The sequence below is a fragment of the Grus americana genome, chromosome 15 (genome assembly GCF_028858705.1).
Source record: "Grus americana isolate bGruAme1 chromosome 15, bGruAme1.mat, whole genome shotgun sequence".
NCBI lineage: Eukaryota > Metazoa > Chordata > Aves > Gruiformes > Gruidae > Grus > Grus americana.
In genome coordinates, this window is record NC_072866.1 from 15,681,263 (window position 1) to 15,695,651 (window position 14,389).

The 14,389-nt window shown below is 42.2% G+C and overlaps 1 protein-coding gene across 1 annotated transcript; it reads right to left on the bottom strand.

Moving 5' to 3' along the window:
- Positions 1–214: 214 nt before the first annotated feature.
- On the bottom strand, positions 215–13,659 carry KDELR2 (KDEL endoplasmic reticulum protein retention receptor 2). Its single transcript, XM_054842819.1, has 5 exons — positions 13,425–13,659; positions 6,668–6,768; positions 3,555–3,713; positions 2,236–2,488; positions 215–1,429 (listed from the first exon to the last, which is right to left on the bottom strand). The coding sequence occupies exons 1-5, from the start codon at positions 13,513–13,515 to the stop codon at positions 1,395–1,397; spliced, it is 639 nt and encodes a 212-aa protein (XP_054698794.1). The 5' UTR covers positions 13,516–13,659; the 3' UTR covers positions 215–1,394.
- Between the last annotated feature and the right edge of the window lie 730 nt (positions 13,660–14,389).

Genomic DNA, 14,389 nt, shown 5'->3' on the forward strand with positions numbered 1-14,389 from the left:
TCATCTGCACTAGGCTGGAGATGGACCTCTGACAAAACCAGCAGAACTACGTCACCATCGCCTTCATTCAGCAATAATGCCCCTCGTAGCCTTAAAAAGTTTGTATTTCAACAGAGCAAACAATGACATTAAGCAACTCACTCTTACTACAACCTTTCATCTGGTTTCAGGCTAACAGAAAACTTTTAATTCAGTAATAAAAAAATTAAAAACATTTTCACCATTTCATAAAGTGTTTATTGAGGATGGTAACACAGGATAAATCATGCAACAGCTCAGTAAAAAAAGGGAATCATTTAAAGGATAAAGAATGGTAAACTGGTGCTGCTGATTTTGAAAAGTTTATAAAAAAAATTAATTGTCCAAAAGTGACATCAAAAACCACTTGAAGCTGAACATGGAAGTTGCTTATAAAGCATTCATTAAAAAGAAAATGTAGATACCGTTTAAAATGATCACCTACAGGTTACTGTAATCAACAACTTACAAGTCTCCCATTTCTATAGCTGCAATGGTGTAGCAGGGCTGTACATCCCAGATATTTAACCTTCTTTTCCTGAACAAAGAATACAGTCACCAACATTTGCCACTAAGCAACACAATCGCATCTCTTACCCTTCACAACCTGCGCTGCCAAGTGCTTTCGTTATTGGGATTTCCTTCCCAAACATCATGGCAAAACAGGAAAGGGCCCATCCCTGCGGCCTCGAGATTTCCTCACTGTCCTCTTGCCATCAGCCTGGTTTAGAAAGGGAACAACTACAAAATGTGACTGTTCCCCCTCTGGCACCAACATTATTTTAAATAAGGAACTCCATGTCAGCAGATGGCACAAAGACTGGGCACCAGCACATCACATCAAACATCGGTGGTTTCAGATTTAGAGTTGACAAATATTCACCTTTTGGAAAAAAATAAATATAGTGGAATGAAAATTGGATCAAAGGGAAAGAACAGATGACTACCATCCATCAAGGATGCACATATCTGTGCACTAAAAAAAAAAAAAAGAAAAAAATCAGTCATTTCAAAGAAATTCTTGAAAATTAAAAAAAAAAGTTTGCACTTGTTCCTGGTCATAAACAATCTCACAAAAATCTCACTTTTGGAACTATTCCAATTGAAACCATACACTGAATTTATTAATACAGTATAAGTTTCTTTATGTAAAAAATCTTTATACATAGTAATAAAAAAGATAAAGGCAAGATGCATCAAACAGAAATCTGCTGGTTGTTTTTCCTCCGTTCTTACAGAGCCGCTGATGACTACCTGCACTATAAAGAGCTGTGTTTCTGACTTTCTGTCTCAAGCATCTTCGCCTTTGCTTGTGATAAGGATTGTTCTGTCCAAGCATCCAGAAGGACAGATGCTGGTGATGGTGTTTTTGGCACTTACGCTGGCAAACTGAGCTTCTTTCCCTTGAGTACTGTAAGGAAAAGTAGGAAAGAAAATAGTTAGCAAAACAAAGATGTGACCTAGGAGAAGCACACACTGTTAAAACTTCAAAGGGACCAAAACCTTTCACACAGAGTCACCTCGTTACAAAATGGGGGCACTGGAAACAGTCCTCCCAAGCTTGCCTCTTGCTCTTCAATACATCCTGGTAAAATATGATGAAATAACAACTGTTCCAATCCTGCCCTCTTGTGGCACCCTGGAATTCTCACTTCTCACCCTCAGGATATACTAGCCTGTGAGCATTAGTTTCTTTAGACTTATGACTAAAATAACACAGCCCCGCACAGCTCTATAGTTATACAATGGAGGTTGGAATGTGAGTAAGGGCAGAGTTACTAATGCACCCAGCAGAAACGACTGCTTCTGCGCTCAGCAGAAACAGAAACATCCACAATCCTTTGGACTCTTAAGGCATTTAAATGCTGAGAAAGGCTTAAGTGTGGAATCTGCACAAAGCAGTGTACGTTGTCAGGAGAAGCATGAGGATCATGCTTATCAATGAAAGACAACAGCAACATGTATTTGGCCGTACTTATTTAAAATTTGTCAATTAAGTTCATCAGATCATTTATACATTTATATTTTATCCATACTCAAAACGATCCACAGTGCCCCACACTAGCGGAAAGTGTACTTGGTAAATCTATCAAGGAGATTTCAGCAATAATTTGCACACAAAATTAACAACCTAGCAATGTCGATATAGCAGATCCCTATGAACATGTTAATTGCTACATTCTGCAGCCTGAAGCTTAGAGTTATTGCCCTACTTACCTTTTGTAACATACAAATAGAAGAAGTCACAGTAAAGAACGGTCTGGACCACACCAGCAACGACAGCTATGAGGTCAAAAAATCCCTCAAAGTAGTAGCGCCAAATCCAGTTGACTAAGTACAAGGCACGGTACAGACCCAAGAAGAAAAGATAGTGAGTAGTGATGGTCTCTGCTTCCCCAGTTTTGCTGATCATAAAAAGTTGAGGGAGGATAGCAACTGATTCAAGATAGATGGAGAAGGTCCACAGTATCTGAAAGTAAAAAAGCCACAGGTATATTCAACTGTCTTACTGATACCAGAAGCACAGAAGGTATTTGACTTGGATTGACTTTTCACTCTCTAACGATGTGATGAACAGGTACAGTATTCTGGCAAACTATTCTTGGTACAGGAAACACTAAGTGAAAGCTTCATAATCCACCACGCGATGGTACAAAGGAACAACTCTCGTGGCGGACAACAGACTCTCCAAACCAGCCGTCTCATGAGCTGGCAGGCATAGGTGTACTCCTAAGGAAACTTATGTGCATCCGGCAGTTCAGGATTCACAGTACCATGAACTACAGCTTACAGAGCTGGTGCTGTGAAAAGCTGCAGGGAAGATGAAGTCCTTTTTCCCCATGTTCTTTTTTAATCTATCGGTTTGAAGAATGAGTTAATACAGAACAAAATTTAAAATAACATCTCAAAGTGCTGCAATAAAAATTCCTTTACTCTCTAATAAAATCATTTAACTCCAATAAATATAAAAATGCAGCTCAGTCCACTTAAAATAAACATCCAAAGTTATTCTCCATTTCGTGGGAAAAATCACCTGTTTGAACTCTCTGTAATTACATTCTAACTATAATTTTTTGGATAGGAAAATGCATAGTTGCATTTCAAATACAAATGCAATTCTTTCTAATACTCTAGACCATTTGCAATTCTACAAAATTTAAGAAGTATTATAATTACTTTTGTTCTCAGCGGGTGGCACCAATTAATCACAAACTGCATTCTGGGGCGTTTATTTAACAAACATAACAAAAGGAAGGATATTTTTGAATTAATATAACCATCAGAGTATACTGGGAAAAAGAGAGTCTTCTGCTTAATAAAATAATCAATGTTGATAATAATGCTAGTTTCCTGAAGTGTCTTAAATTTTCACAGAAATCTACACCGTGAAGATGCATTAAGGAAACAGGGCTAGCCTGAACCTGCTAAACACAGGCATATTCCAAGCACTCCTCAATCAGCCTAAATGTGCTCGTCTTCATGTTCTAAATATTTTAGAGAAAAAAAGTATAACCTCCTGCCCACAACCAACTCACCTCCAGAGGAGAGAAGTCATGATTGACAAGAAACGAGAGTCCGCCAACAGGAACTATCAGAAACTCCACTCTGAATGTATCATGGTTTCCATCATAGGTGGCCTTAAATTTCATGTAGATCAGATACACAGTGGCATACGAGCAAGCAATGTAGATAAGCTAAAAAGCAAGGAAAGAAAAAACAAAAAACAAAACAACCCACAGAGGTTGCAGGGTTAGATCAAACTCACTGAAGAGATATTCCCAGGCACTAAGAGGAATAAGCGCTGTCTTTTTTGGTTGTATTGTTTGTTTGCATGCTTTTGCAGTTCGAGGCTGTGTGGTGGTATTTAACTTTTCTCAGCACAGTAATAATTCAAAACCAATGACTCTGGACTCTACTGGTTTTGTTGCTTTAAAAGCATCCCCTTGCCTCTGGTGGAAGTGACTGTCCCAAGATTCTTTAAAGATCCTTTCCTGAGTAGACAGAACTGAAGAACTGACTGGAGAAGAAATACCCCTTCTCCTACTGCAGGGAAAGCGCTGGCCCAAAACATTTACCTTAAAAATGTGCACGTGCATACATGCGATAGTGATGGAAGGGGTCTTTTTACACTCAAAAAGACTGGGAGTGGTGTGGCCTATGTGGTAATTAAAAACCTATTCAATAAGCCCCATTCGGACTCAGGCATTTAACATATCACAAATTAGCTGATTTGATTTAGAGCTTTAAACATAAAACCTGTAAAACTAACAGACTGCTAGAAGCACTGAACCAGAATTCAGTTGCAATTTCAGTTGATGTCTAACGTTACTGGTTTTAATTGTTATGGTACAGTAGACTTCACAGGCTATTTGCGTATTCCACAGGGAACAGCTTATTCTACAAATGAGAAAACAGAATCGAATACACGACTTTCTAAAGGTCAATTTGCCATCATCAGGCCAGAGTTCGCATTGTCCTGGAGACAACATAGTACAGCAGACTATACAAATAGTTTAGCTTCTGCCTCAGCTTCATCGCAAAGATTAAATATTCCAAACCATTTATCACATTAAATATGGGTTCTGTACACTTGAAAAGTAACCGATCTCAAAACCCATTGTTTGCAGATGCTACTAAGCACTATTCACAGATAGAAAATGCTACAAACACTATATTGAGGAGCTCAGAATCCAAAGACTCTTTACTACACGAGCACCCCAGCTGACTGGAGATGGAGGACAACAGGACAGGGTATCAGATATAGGGAATCTCTACCACAGGTGTAAACTAATTGTAACTGGTATGGTCATACAAGACACTAAGAAAGTGTGAATGAACCACAACTTCTTGTTAAAGATTTGTTCATGAGAATTATAGTGTGCTTTAGGACACTCAAAAAGTTTTCATTTTTAAAGATACACAAATAAAAGAATAATGGTGGAAAAATGACTGCAGAGTGCACAAGCAGAAATGCATCCAATACTCAGATACAGGTACCAGGAAAAAGAAACTGTAAGATATGGAATGCTACGAATCACAAAAGTTAAAGTCTGCAGGTCATTAGGAAAGACAGATAGTGCCAATCTGTGTATTTCTGTATATATTCCTTGAACACAGAAGAAACTAATTTTCCTAAATATCGAATGATCACTGCCAGACAAATACAGCAAGTTGGCACCTGTAGTTTAATTAATATTTCTTCAAAAATACCAAAGAAAATCCTAACTCTACAGAAATTAAAAACTTTTTTTTTTGCTGCCAATTACAGCATTTTCCTCAGATTAGAAAGTTCATTTAGTTACACTCTGGGTAAGCTTATTTGTATAGTAGTTCATGTTCTCTACAACTGTGTAATGTTATATACTCCCAAATATATGTAGATAGACCAAGAAGCTGTGTTGGGACACACACAGCTTTGTCTTGGCACTACAATAACGGGCTGAAAAGCCAATTACATCTAACAGTCTCTCTAAGCAGTAATCTTTGAAACCATAACAGAGGCTTCCATTTTGCAAGTTAATATTGGATTTGAACAGAGGACCACTCGTTTCATTCCTGGAAAGACTCAGTTTAGTATGATGTTGAGTATCACAAGTGTCATTTCCCATATTAATTCTTTTTCTGGGTAGGAGGGCTGCAGAACAAAGACATGGTCATGACCCTGAATCACAACCAGTAAATAAATTGCAAAAACCCTAGCTGCTCCTTTAGTGCATCCAACAGTAGCTTTCAATATTCTCTGAAATTACATAGAAAAAAAGCTTGTGTCTCAAGAATATTTTACTTAATCCACAGTTCTTCATCTAGACTGTCAATATTAAAACTTAAGTATACATGTTTGGCTTGTCAGAAAACAACAGTGTGAGTGGGTTTAAAAATCTAAAATTTTACTTTACAGTATTATTCCCCTAATTCTTCAGTAGGTTTTGTGTTATTGACTATCTAGTCTTTCTTCTTGGCAATGTTATACTATCCTCCGAACAAAGCTGAAGAGCATCAAGAAAATCCAAGAATAAAGGAACTGAATTAAAAAGGTGCCTGCTCCAGTGCCACAAATGCACCAATTTGTACTGGTGCCACAAACACACTGCACTCTCCCAGGCCACTGCTTTATTTTCTTGCACTCAGCACCAGAAATTGCAGGAATAAATAACAAAAACAATTTTGGGCTCAGTAACATTCAGTGGGCAAGCAAACGGGGTATAATCTGATGGAAGCTACATTCCTAAAAGCATACTTCTGTCAGTTTTTGATCAGCCTCTGACCAGACACTAGCTACAATTCTGGCAATGCATTTTGAATACTAATTTACCTTGTAGTGGCTAAAAAGAGATTTACTTAAGCTCTAATGTTTCAATTGAGGAATATAATTTATTTGAACCATTCTTCCAAAAGCTTTTATTTTCAATAACCAAAATGGCATTTGTTCTAAATGTCAGTCCCCATACAAACAGTTTTTAAAAATTGCATGTAGAGTGTAGAAAGAAGTAGGGTTTTGAGTCCTTTTTCCACATTCTTTATCCAAAGCCCATCTAGAACTTATTCTGTAATAACTGTGCAGTGGGCCATTTAAAGAGGCTTTTATTAATGAAATTATGCACTCTGCATACAACATTACTAGCTCTTCTAACTCTTCAGTATACTCTACCTTCATAGATGTGTTATACAATGAAATGAATGAAGTGAAGAGGTCCAGATAACGGGTAGTGAAGACCAGTGCAAACAGAAGCTGGCTTTTCCCAGAAATACCTAAAGTGATAAAGGAAATAATTAATTATTCAAAAAGTGATAATGTGCTTTAAAACACTTGATGCCAAGGATGAGAAAGGATATAATCCTTTATTTCTAAGCAAGTTGATTACAAAATTAGGACAAAATCCAGGCTTCCAGAACTATGCCATACAAACAGAACTGTAAGTTCATATATCTCAGTAGTGTGAATGTAAGTTACCTATACACCATTGTACTGGAAAAGGTGTTAGCACTACACAAGATTTAGAATCTACTCAGAACAGATAGCTTGCAGGTAATATTTTTGGAGATTACGCTATCTGTTCTGCATTATCATTGGGCATTATGGAGCAAGGCTGCATTAGGTTTCAATTCTCAGACTGCTGTCACATGCCTCAGTACCTTCTTTAGATGTTGAATAGCTGGAAAGGTACAAGGGCAATAGATACTACAGATCCAGTGATAATCAGAAAGTATGCTAGCACCAATAACCTGATTTTAATTCAATTCAGGAACTTAACTGACCACATGGCAGGGGTGGGCGTGCAGAATCAGTCAAAACCAGATGTTACTATGTACTATAACAAAATAAAATGAGAGAAGCAAGCTAAAGTGACAGATGTCTACATTGCATCTTCAATGTAACTTTCGATTTTAAGCCAAAGCCCCAACATCAATACATTTGCTTGTACTTAACTTCAGCCACTAGATCAGTTAGAATCACACAACCTTTGCACAATTGGTCACTAAAAGCTTCAGAAACTGAGGTGAAGCATCGCTCCGTAATACTGATGTAGTGGTCCGTCACAGCAGGGGGACAAAACAACCTAGCCTGTGCCTCTATCTTGTTATTCCAATTACTCTTGTTTTCAGTCATCCAGGGTGAAAATACTTCAATCTGTTCAGCTAAGCATGCAAATATTGTTCGAAAGACAAGTGGGGAAAATATGCTCTAGGAGAGGGTTACGATGCAAGGCTGAAAATCCTTGTCCCTTTATAGAGGGATATGTCTGAGAAAGGCTTTTACTAACAGTACCATAAAGCAATTAAAAGAAAAGCTATCTGCTATGGTTATAGAACTCCTTTTTCACTCAGGCTTAAGAAACACTGAATAAGCTGCCCCAGATGAAGGGACTTCATGTTTATACCTAAATTACAGGAAAGGCTGAAATAGTAACAATTAAAAAGGGGTTCTGTTTGGAACTTTCATATGTGAATTATCTATGAGGTGAGCCTAATTAACGTACTACCTGCAGAACAACATAACTGCTCATAAGCAACTGTACTACAGGAAACAGCAAATGCCTCAAAACCTACAGTTATGCAGACTGTAAAGCTATAAAACAAAAGCTGTAAGTATTAAAAACCCCAGCAGCTAAACAAACAAACCAAAACCACACACACAGACCACTTCCCAAAGTTTGGGGAAAAAAAAATAAAATTGACATTTCTTGAACTAGAACTACATTGCAAAGACAGCTGAAGCAGCACTCAGTTGCATCCCAGGTGTGCTTGCTGACGTTACCACTCTTGACAGAGCGCTGCTCTCATGCCACTAAAACCTCTCAGCAAGCAATGCTGTCCTAAGGTCAGAACCCACAGGACAAAGAAATCCACCTGGATGGATTACAGTACAGCATCCCGCTACAGCATATAGTTATGTTATATTATTTAGCATCCGATTTTGTTTTAGTAAATAACCGTGAACAGCAAAAAAGCATATAATATGTATTTTGAATCTTTAGAATAGTCAAATGTTCCTGAAACACATCCTAAAGCCAAGTTTAAAGTAATTTTCAAGTTAGGTAGGCTAGACTAGGCAAGGTTCAACGTTTAAACCAAAGACTTGCAGAGACACAGGCAAACTGGGAGAAAGTAAGATCTATACCACTAGCAAAAACAGGAGGAGGAAACACGTAAACACTCTGTTGTATGAATTTGATGCATTTCAAAGGAGATATCAATAGGATAGGATCATAGGAGAGATATCAATATACCTGCCACAGCACTGACCTTGGCTCACGGTTGGCAACTGCAATATATTGAGACTACACTGCCATTATTCTCACCCTTCTCCCCCCTCCTTTTACACCCACAAACATTGCTTAGTTCTTGAACTAAACAAACACATTTTTTATTTCTTGCCAAGCTCCAGGCTCAAATTCCAAAGCATCAAACCTCTCATTTTTGTTTCATCCTCACACATGGAAAAACTCCTTCAACTTCTGCACTCCAGCTTGGCTAAAAGCAATAGCATGAAACTTTAATTCAAGACCTCAGCTGATTTTCACAGCCACGGAGGACAGCAGAGCCAAAATTGTAGTACTTTCTCATCAACTTCACATTGCTGTTGTGAGTTAGGTAAAGAGCAATAGGCAGCAGCGGCGGCATTCAGTCAGCCAGGCTGTGGAGTGTGTACATGACTGACTGACTACAAATTGCATATCACAACCATACAATCTACAAACCAAAGTTTTTCTAAGGAAAGTCAATCCATACTTTGTCATGGAAACTTCACAGGCTTTTTGAGGTATTTACTACTACTAATCAAGTACTTTTGTTCAGTATGAAGTCCATATCAGCCACAGAACCACAACTTCTTTGGTTTTGCTAGTAAAATATTAACATTAAGAATCCTGTACTTTCAATTAGAAAAACCCAGCCTAACTCTAAACGCAAATTTGTCAATTGAGAAAGGCAAAATTTTCCTTCAGAGAAGAAATTCCAAACCTACCTAAAGCTGCATTTTTTGAGAAAACATGGACAAATTGGCAACAGCCTACGGCAAAGTACCATCCGAAGTCTTCAACATAGCGTGTGATCTGGTCCACAGTAGATGATACATAAACAAAATTATGAGACAGCTACATCACCTAGCAAAAGTACTACATATTTACTGTCCACTACTTTTTTACAGTATTCAGCATATAATTTGACAGCCTTGCAATTGCAGGTCACCTTTAACACTTGACAAATGACACTGAGAAAAGCAAATCTATTTTCAGGCAGTAATTTGCAGTGCAAACAATCTAATTTGACTTGGAATTGATTAAAAAAACACAGTCTGAACATGACAATGTTTGAAAGCACAGGATTCTTCAAGTCTCATGGATTTCCTAATTATGACATGAAGTCAATAATGGAGTTACCTGCTACATCCTCCACGGCTCGCAGTAATTATTTTGGAGCTGTTATTTGGAATGGCAAACATTTTTCCAAATTCTAAATTTGGAAACTCAAATAACCAGTCATGCAAAAAATTGTTTCCCTGCCAGCTCTGAAATCACGACTGGATTTCCCTTCCCCTTGTTCTCTTTTTAACATATTGACTAAATTAGGAAAAAAATAATTAAGTTTTTCAAACACTGAAAACACACACTGCTTCCTAATGCAGATTATCCTAGCCTCACCTATTTTCCTCAATTAGAGGAGTCACTTCTCAGGAAACAAAATGGGGACTGATGTGTCTCCAGAAAACAGCAGGTTGCAGCAGAGGTACACAGGCTGTCTCCCTCTTCTTTCCAGCTGCTTTTACAGGCCTCTGAGCTCCTCTTGGAACAAAGGCTTCAGACACACACAGATGCAACCAGAAGAGAGGAGTCGGCACCATGTGGTTTGCCAGCTCTTCATGGATCACAGTGTACAGCTCAGCAATCAGTGAGAAGCCTTTTATTTATTTTCTAAGCTTCTACTGCTACAAAAGTGCACAGTTAAAGCAGCAGCTGGTTTCCCCACGTTTCCTTAGTCACCAATAACCATGAGGTATAAGTTTATTTAATTTATAAACTGCTCTAATAACCACACAATATAAAGGAATTGCATAAAGCCCTCTAATAAGAGGCATTTAGCAGCTGTTCAACACTAACTGGTAACTATTTGGGGGTTATTGTTGTGTAGACTTTACAAACGTATTTTATGCGAATATGTATTTATGAAGTTTTTATTAGTAGAAACCACAACTGAGAACAATGAACCACTACAAGGAACAGGACAGAGCCCCAAAAATAAAATCCCACGCTCCTTTGAGGTGCTCTTCTCATTCTACATAAACTTGTTAGGCCTCAGACACTAATCTCATAGAAGTAACAGGAATCTGGATTTACTCCTGAAGACTCAGGCAGAACTGGAAGACACACACACAACCCCAACCCAGACAAATGCATCCCCATTTCATGTTTTTTCCTCAGCAAAATGAATGAAGCAGATGTTTTCTACTGAAAGAGCCCACACATATATGTTTGTGTTCAGGGATGCTGGCTCATTTGGTAAAGGCAAGAGTAGAGGGCCCTATGTAATACAGGCCCATTTACTCTTCTGTGTTGGAGAAAGCAGTACCAAAGAGAATGATTGCTATGAGTCTGCTTTCTTATGAATAAATCCCTAGTAACAGAGATCCTCCATCACAACTGACTTAAGACAACATTAGATCACTTTTTAAGCACAAAGATGGGACTAGGTTACATTGTACTATACCAGGTAAATAACCTCACGTCCAAAGGTCACAATCTCTTGGCTAAAACCCTATTTGAATTTTAGCCTTGCACTAGAATGTCTCATTTTCCTTCTTTAGACAGCAAGAGATACTTAGTTTTTAGATTAACTCTGTTGTTGTTTGTAATCTTGACTGCATTTCTCAAGTAAGGCAGAGATGGAACTCTACAGAAGAGCTGGAGAAGCCCAGGCCCTCTCCTGCCAGATCCAGACAGAATTCGTGATCCACTAGAGCCTGAGCTAGGAAAGTTCATTAGGAAGGAGTTCTTGCACTCCATGACCTCAGAAACAATAGTTCTGTGCTACCACTGCATTTGGACCACGGAGTCATTTGCTTAAGCTCTTTTGTAAAGTTAAGAACAGTTTTTACTTTATGTGTGTTTAAAACCAAAGTTATTAATTTACTGTTTTTTTTCTTTTGCACTATCAACTGATTAGCAAAAAGTGACTTGACATGAAAACATACAGAACCTGTACTTCCTCTTACCTGTAGCACAAATCCCTTTCATTTCCCCATTCTCAGCTCTTTCATGTTGCAGCTTCAACTAACTCTTCACGCTCTTAACTGAAGACTTTACAGACACATCCGTTCAACAGTGTTAACTCAGTATTTGAACGATATTTCATGTCGACACATGGCAAACCAATTTCAAGAATAATCACTGTTACTGACAAAGGAGAAGCTCAGCAGAGAGAAGCCAAAGTGAAGCTCACAGTCAAACCCCAGTCCACACCAAAAACGCTATTTCTAGGGTCAGTGGCCTGATCCACGTAATTCAAAATGGGCATTTCGCTGCTCTGTGTATTACAACTCCTAGTTTTCTGAAAGAAATCAGCTATGCTGCAGTTCGAACTGCTTGCAATTCCCTCCAACCACCACACCGTAGACTAGAAGCGAAAAAGCAAACCACATCACAAGGAATCCGAACAAGCACGTACAAAACACGGGAGGAAGCTCCAGCTTTTCTTATCCGGGCTGGCAGAGGAGCGGCGGGAGCGGGGCTTCTCCCCGGCGCCCAACCCGCGGGGCGGCCGGGACCCAGCTCCCTCCCCGCCACACCTCTCCCGCTGCCACGTCAGACCAGGCCAGGATCTCGACCGAAAGCCTATTCATCCAGCCTGGAGCTTCTTTCCTACAGCCTTCCAAGGCAGCCGGTCATGCAAACACCCCAGCAGCCTTATAAACGTCACGAATCACAGTTTAATTCTTAAACAAAAGGGAAGGAGAGGGCGCGTTAGTCAGCCGTCAATGCAAACCAGGGCGCGGAGGGAAAGGGAGAGAGCGAGGGAAACTTCAGGATCTGCAAAGTGCAAGTCAGCTACTCCTAACGCTGCACCAAAACCTCCTTTCACGCACTAGAGCGGCGCTTAAAGCTGCCAAGAAAACACGCAGACAGAAGGCTGTGCACTGTCAGGAAAGGCGAGAAAATAAGCTCTGTCTCCTTTCCCGACAGCAGCCGGGCGCACGGGGGGGGGGGGGGGGAGGCTGTCCGCCCCGCGGGGGACGCATTCCTCCTCCTCCCCCACCTCCAAACCTGCCTCCCCATTCATTCGCCCGCCGCCGGGCAGTTACATAAGGAGCGACCCTCCCGGGGACAGTCGGAGTACTGGTGCTCAGGAATTAAAAGTACAAATAATGGCAACCGCTAAACCTGAACCGCAGCTCCCACGAGTGCACCCCCACCCCGGAGGGGAGGGATGCGGTTCCCCCTACCACTCCACCCGCGGCTGCTCACCCGCTTCTCCACACCCTGGTTTTGGAGGGGGCCGAGTTAGGAGGGAGGTCGGTCAGGACGAGTCCCCTTTCCCCTGCACTGAAGGGAGCGATCGTCCCTTTTCACCTGCCCGGGGCGAGTTCTGCCCTCCCGCCCCAGGGGCACCTCGGGGGGACGACGACGATCCCCCGCCCCCGCCTCTCCCTGCTTTACCACAGCCGCTTCCCGGGCAGACGGGACCCCCCCGCGCTGCCCCCCAGCCCCCCCCCCCCCCCGGCTCGGCTGATCTCTCCTCAGGGAGCGGTCTCTAAAGGGCGGCAAAGGCGATCGCAGCACCTCCCGCCGCGTTGAGAAGGCAGCCATGGCGCCCAGCCTCCAGCGAGGCTCCCCTCAGGCACCGCGGCCCGGAGCTGCCCGGGCCGGTCCCGCCGCCCTCCCCTCGCTCGCCTAGCGGCCTTCCGCACGCACCCGCGCAGGAGCGGCTCTTCCAGATCTTGAGCAGCAGGATGATAATGGCCGCCAGGTGGGACAAGTCCCCGGTGAGGCGGAAGATGTTCATGGCGGCGGCAGAGGCGGCAGCGCAGCCCGGAGCCGGGGAGCGAAGATGGCGTAAGCTCAGCGGGCACCGAGCGACGTGGCCCGGGGACGTGGCCAGACAGCCACCGCGCCCGGTGCACCCTGGGAAACGGGAGGGAGCGGCCCCGCCCCTTCGCCGCTGGGGCCGCACCGCCTCCCGGCGGGGGTCGCGGAATGGTGAGCCCTGGGGCGAGCCCCGGCCCTGGGCGATGGGGGGACCCACAGGGCCCTCCAGCCTCCCGCAGCCCTCCTACCCCCGGCGCTGCGAGGGGAGCGGCCCGGGCTCGGACCTGGCAGGGCTGGGCCCAGGGTCGGCGGGGCCTGGCTCTCCGCCGGGCCCTGAGGAGTGAAGTCCTCGCCTCGGGTCCCGCGCAGGGTGGCCGGCAGCCAGGGCGGAGTAGGCCACAGTCCCTTTTTTGCCTTAAACTCTTCAGAAGCACCTTTTAGATGAATACATTGGAGACTGATTGTTAACTGGCAGGAAGCAGAGCTGTGCAGCCAGGAGCGGCTCCTGCCGGCAGCACCTCCCGGCCCCAGCGCCAGGCAGACGGCTGTCACTGGAACAAGCGCCCAGAATGAATGGGAGAGAGAAATTGCCGTGTAATTCTGCCATCAGACGTTGGGCTAGTTGAGCAGTTGATATTTAATAGCTATTGTCATGTTTTGTGAAAACGAGCAATTGACTTGATTCATGGTTAGTAGCCCAAGAGAGTATGCAAATCTTCCAAGAAAAAAAAAAAGAAGTAATTATTCCTTGCAACAATAAGGCTTTGCGAGCTAGCGTGCTGCCTCTTTGCAGTCCTGAATCCCTAAATCTGAAGGAGAGCATCACCATCATAGTTGCCCAGTGTGCAGTT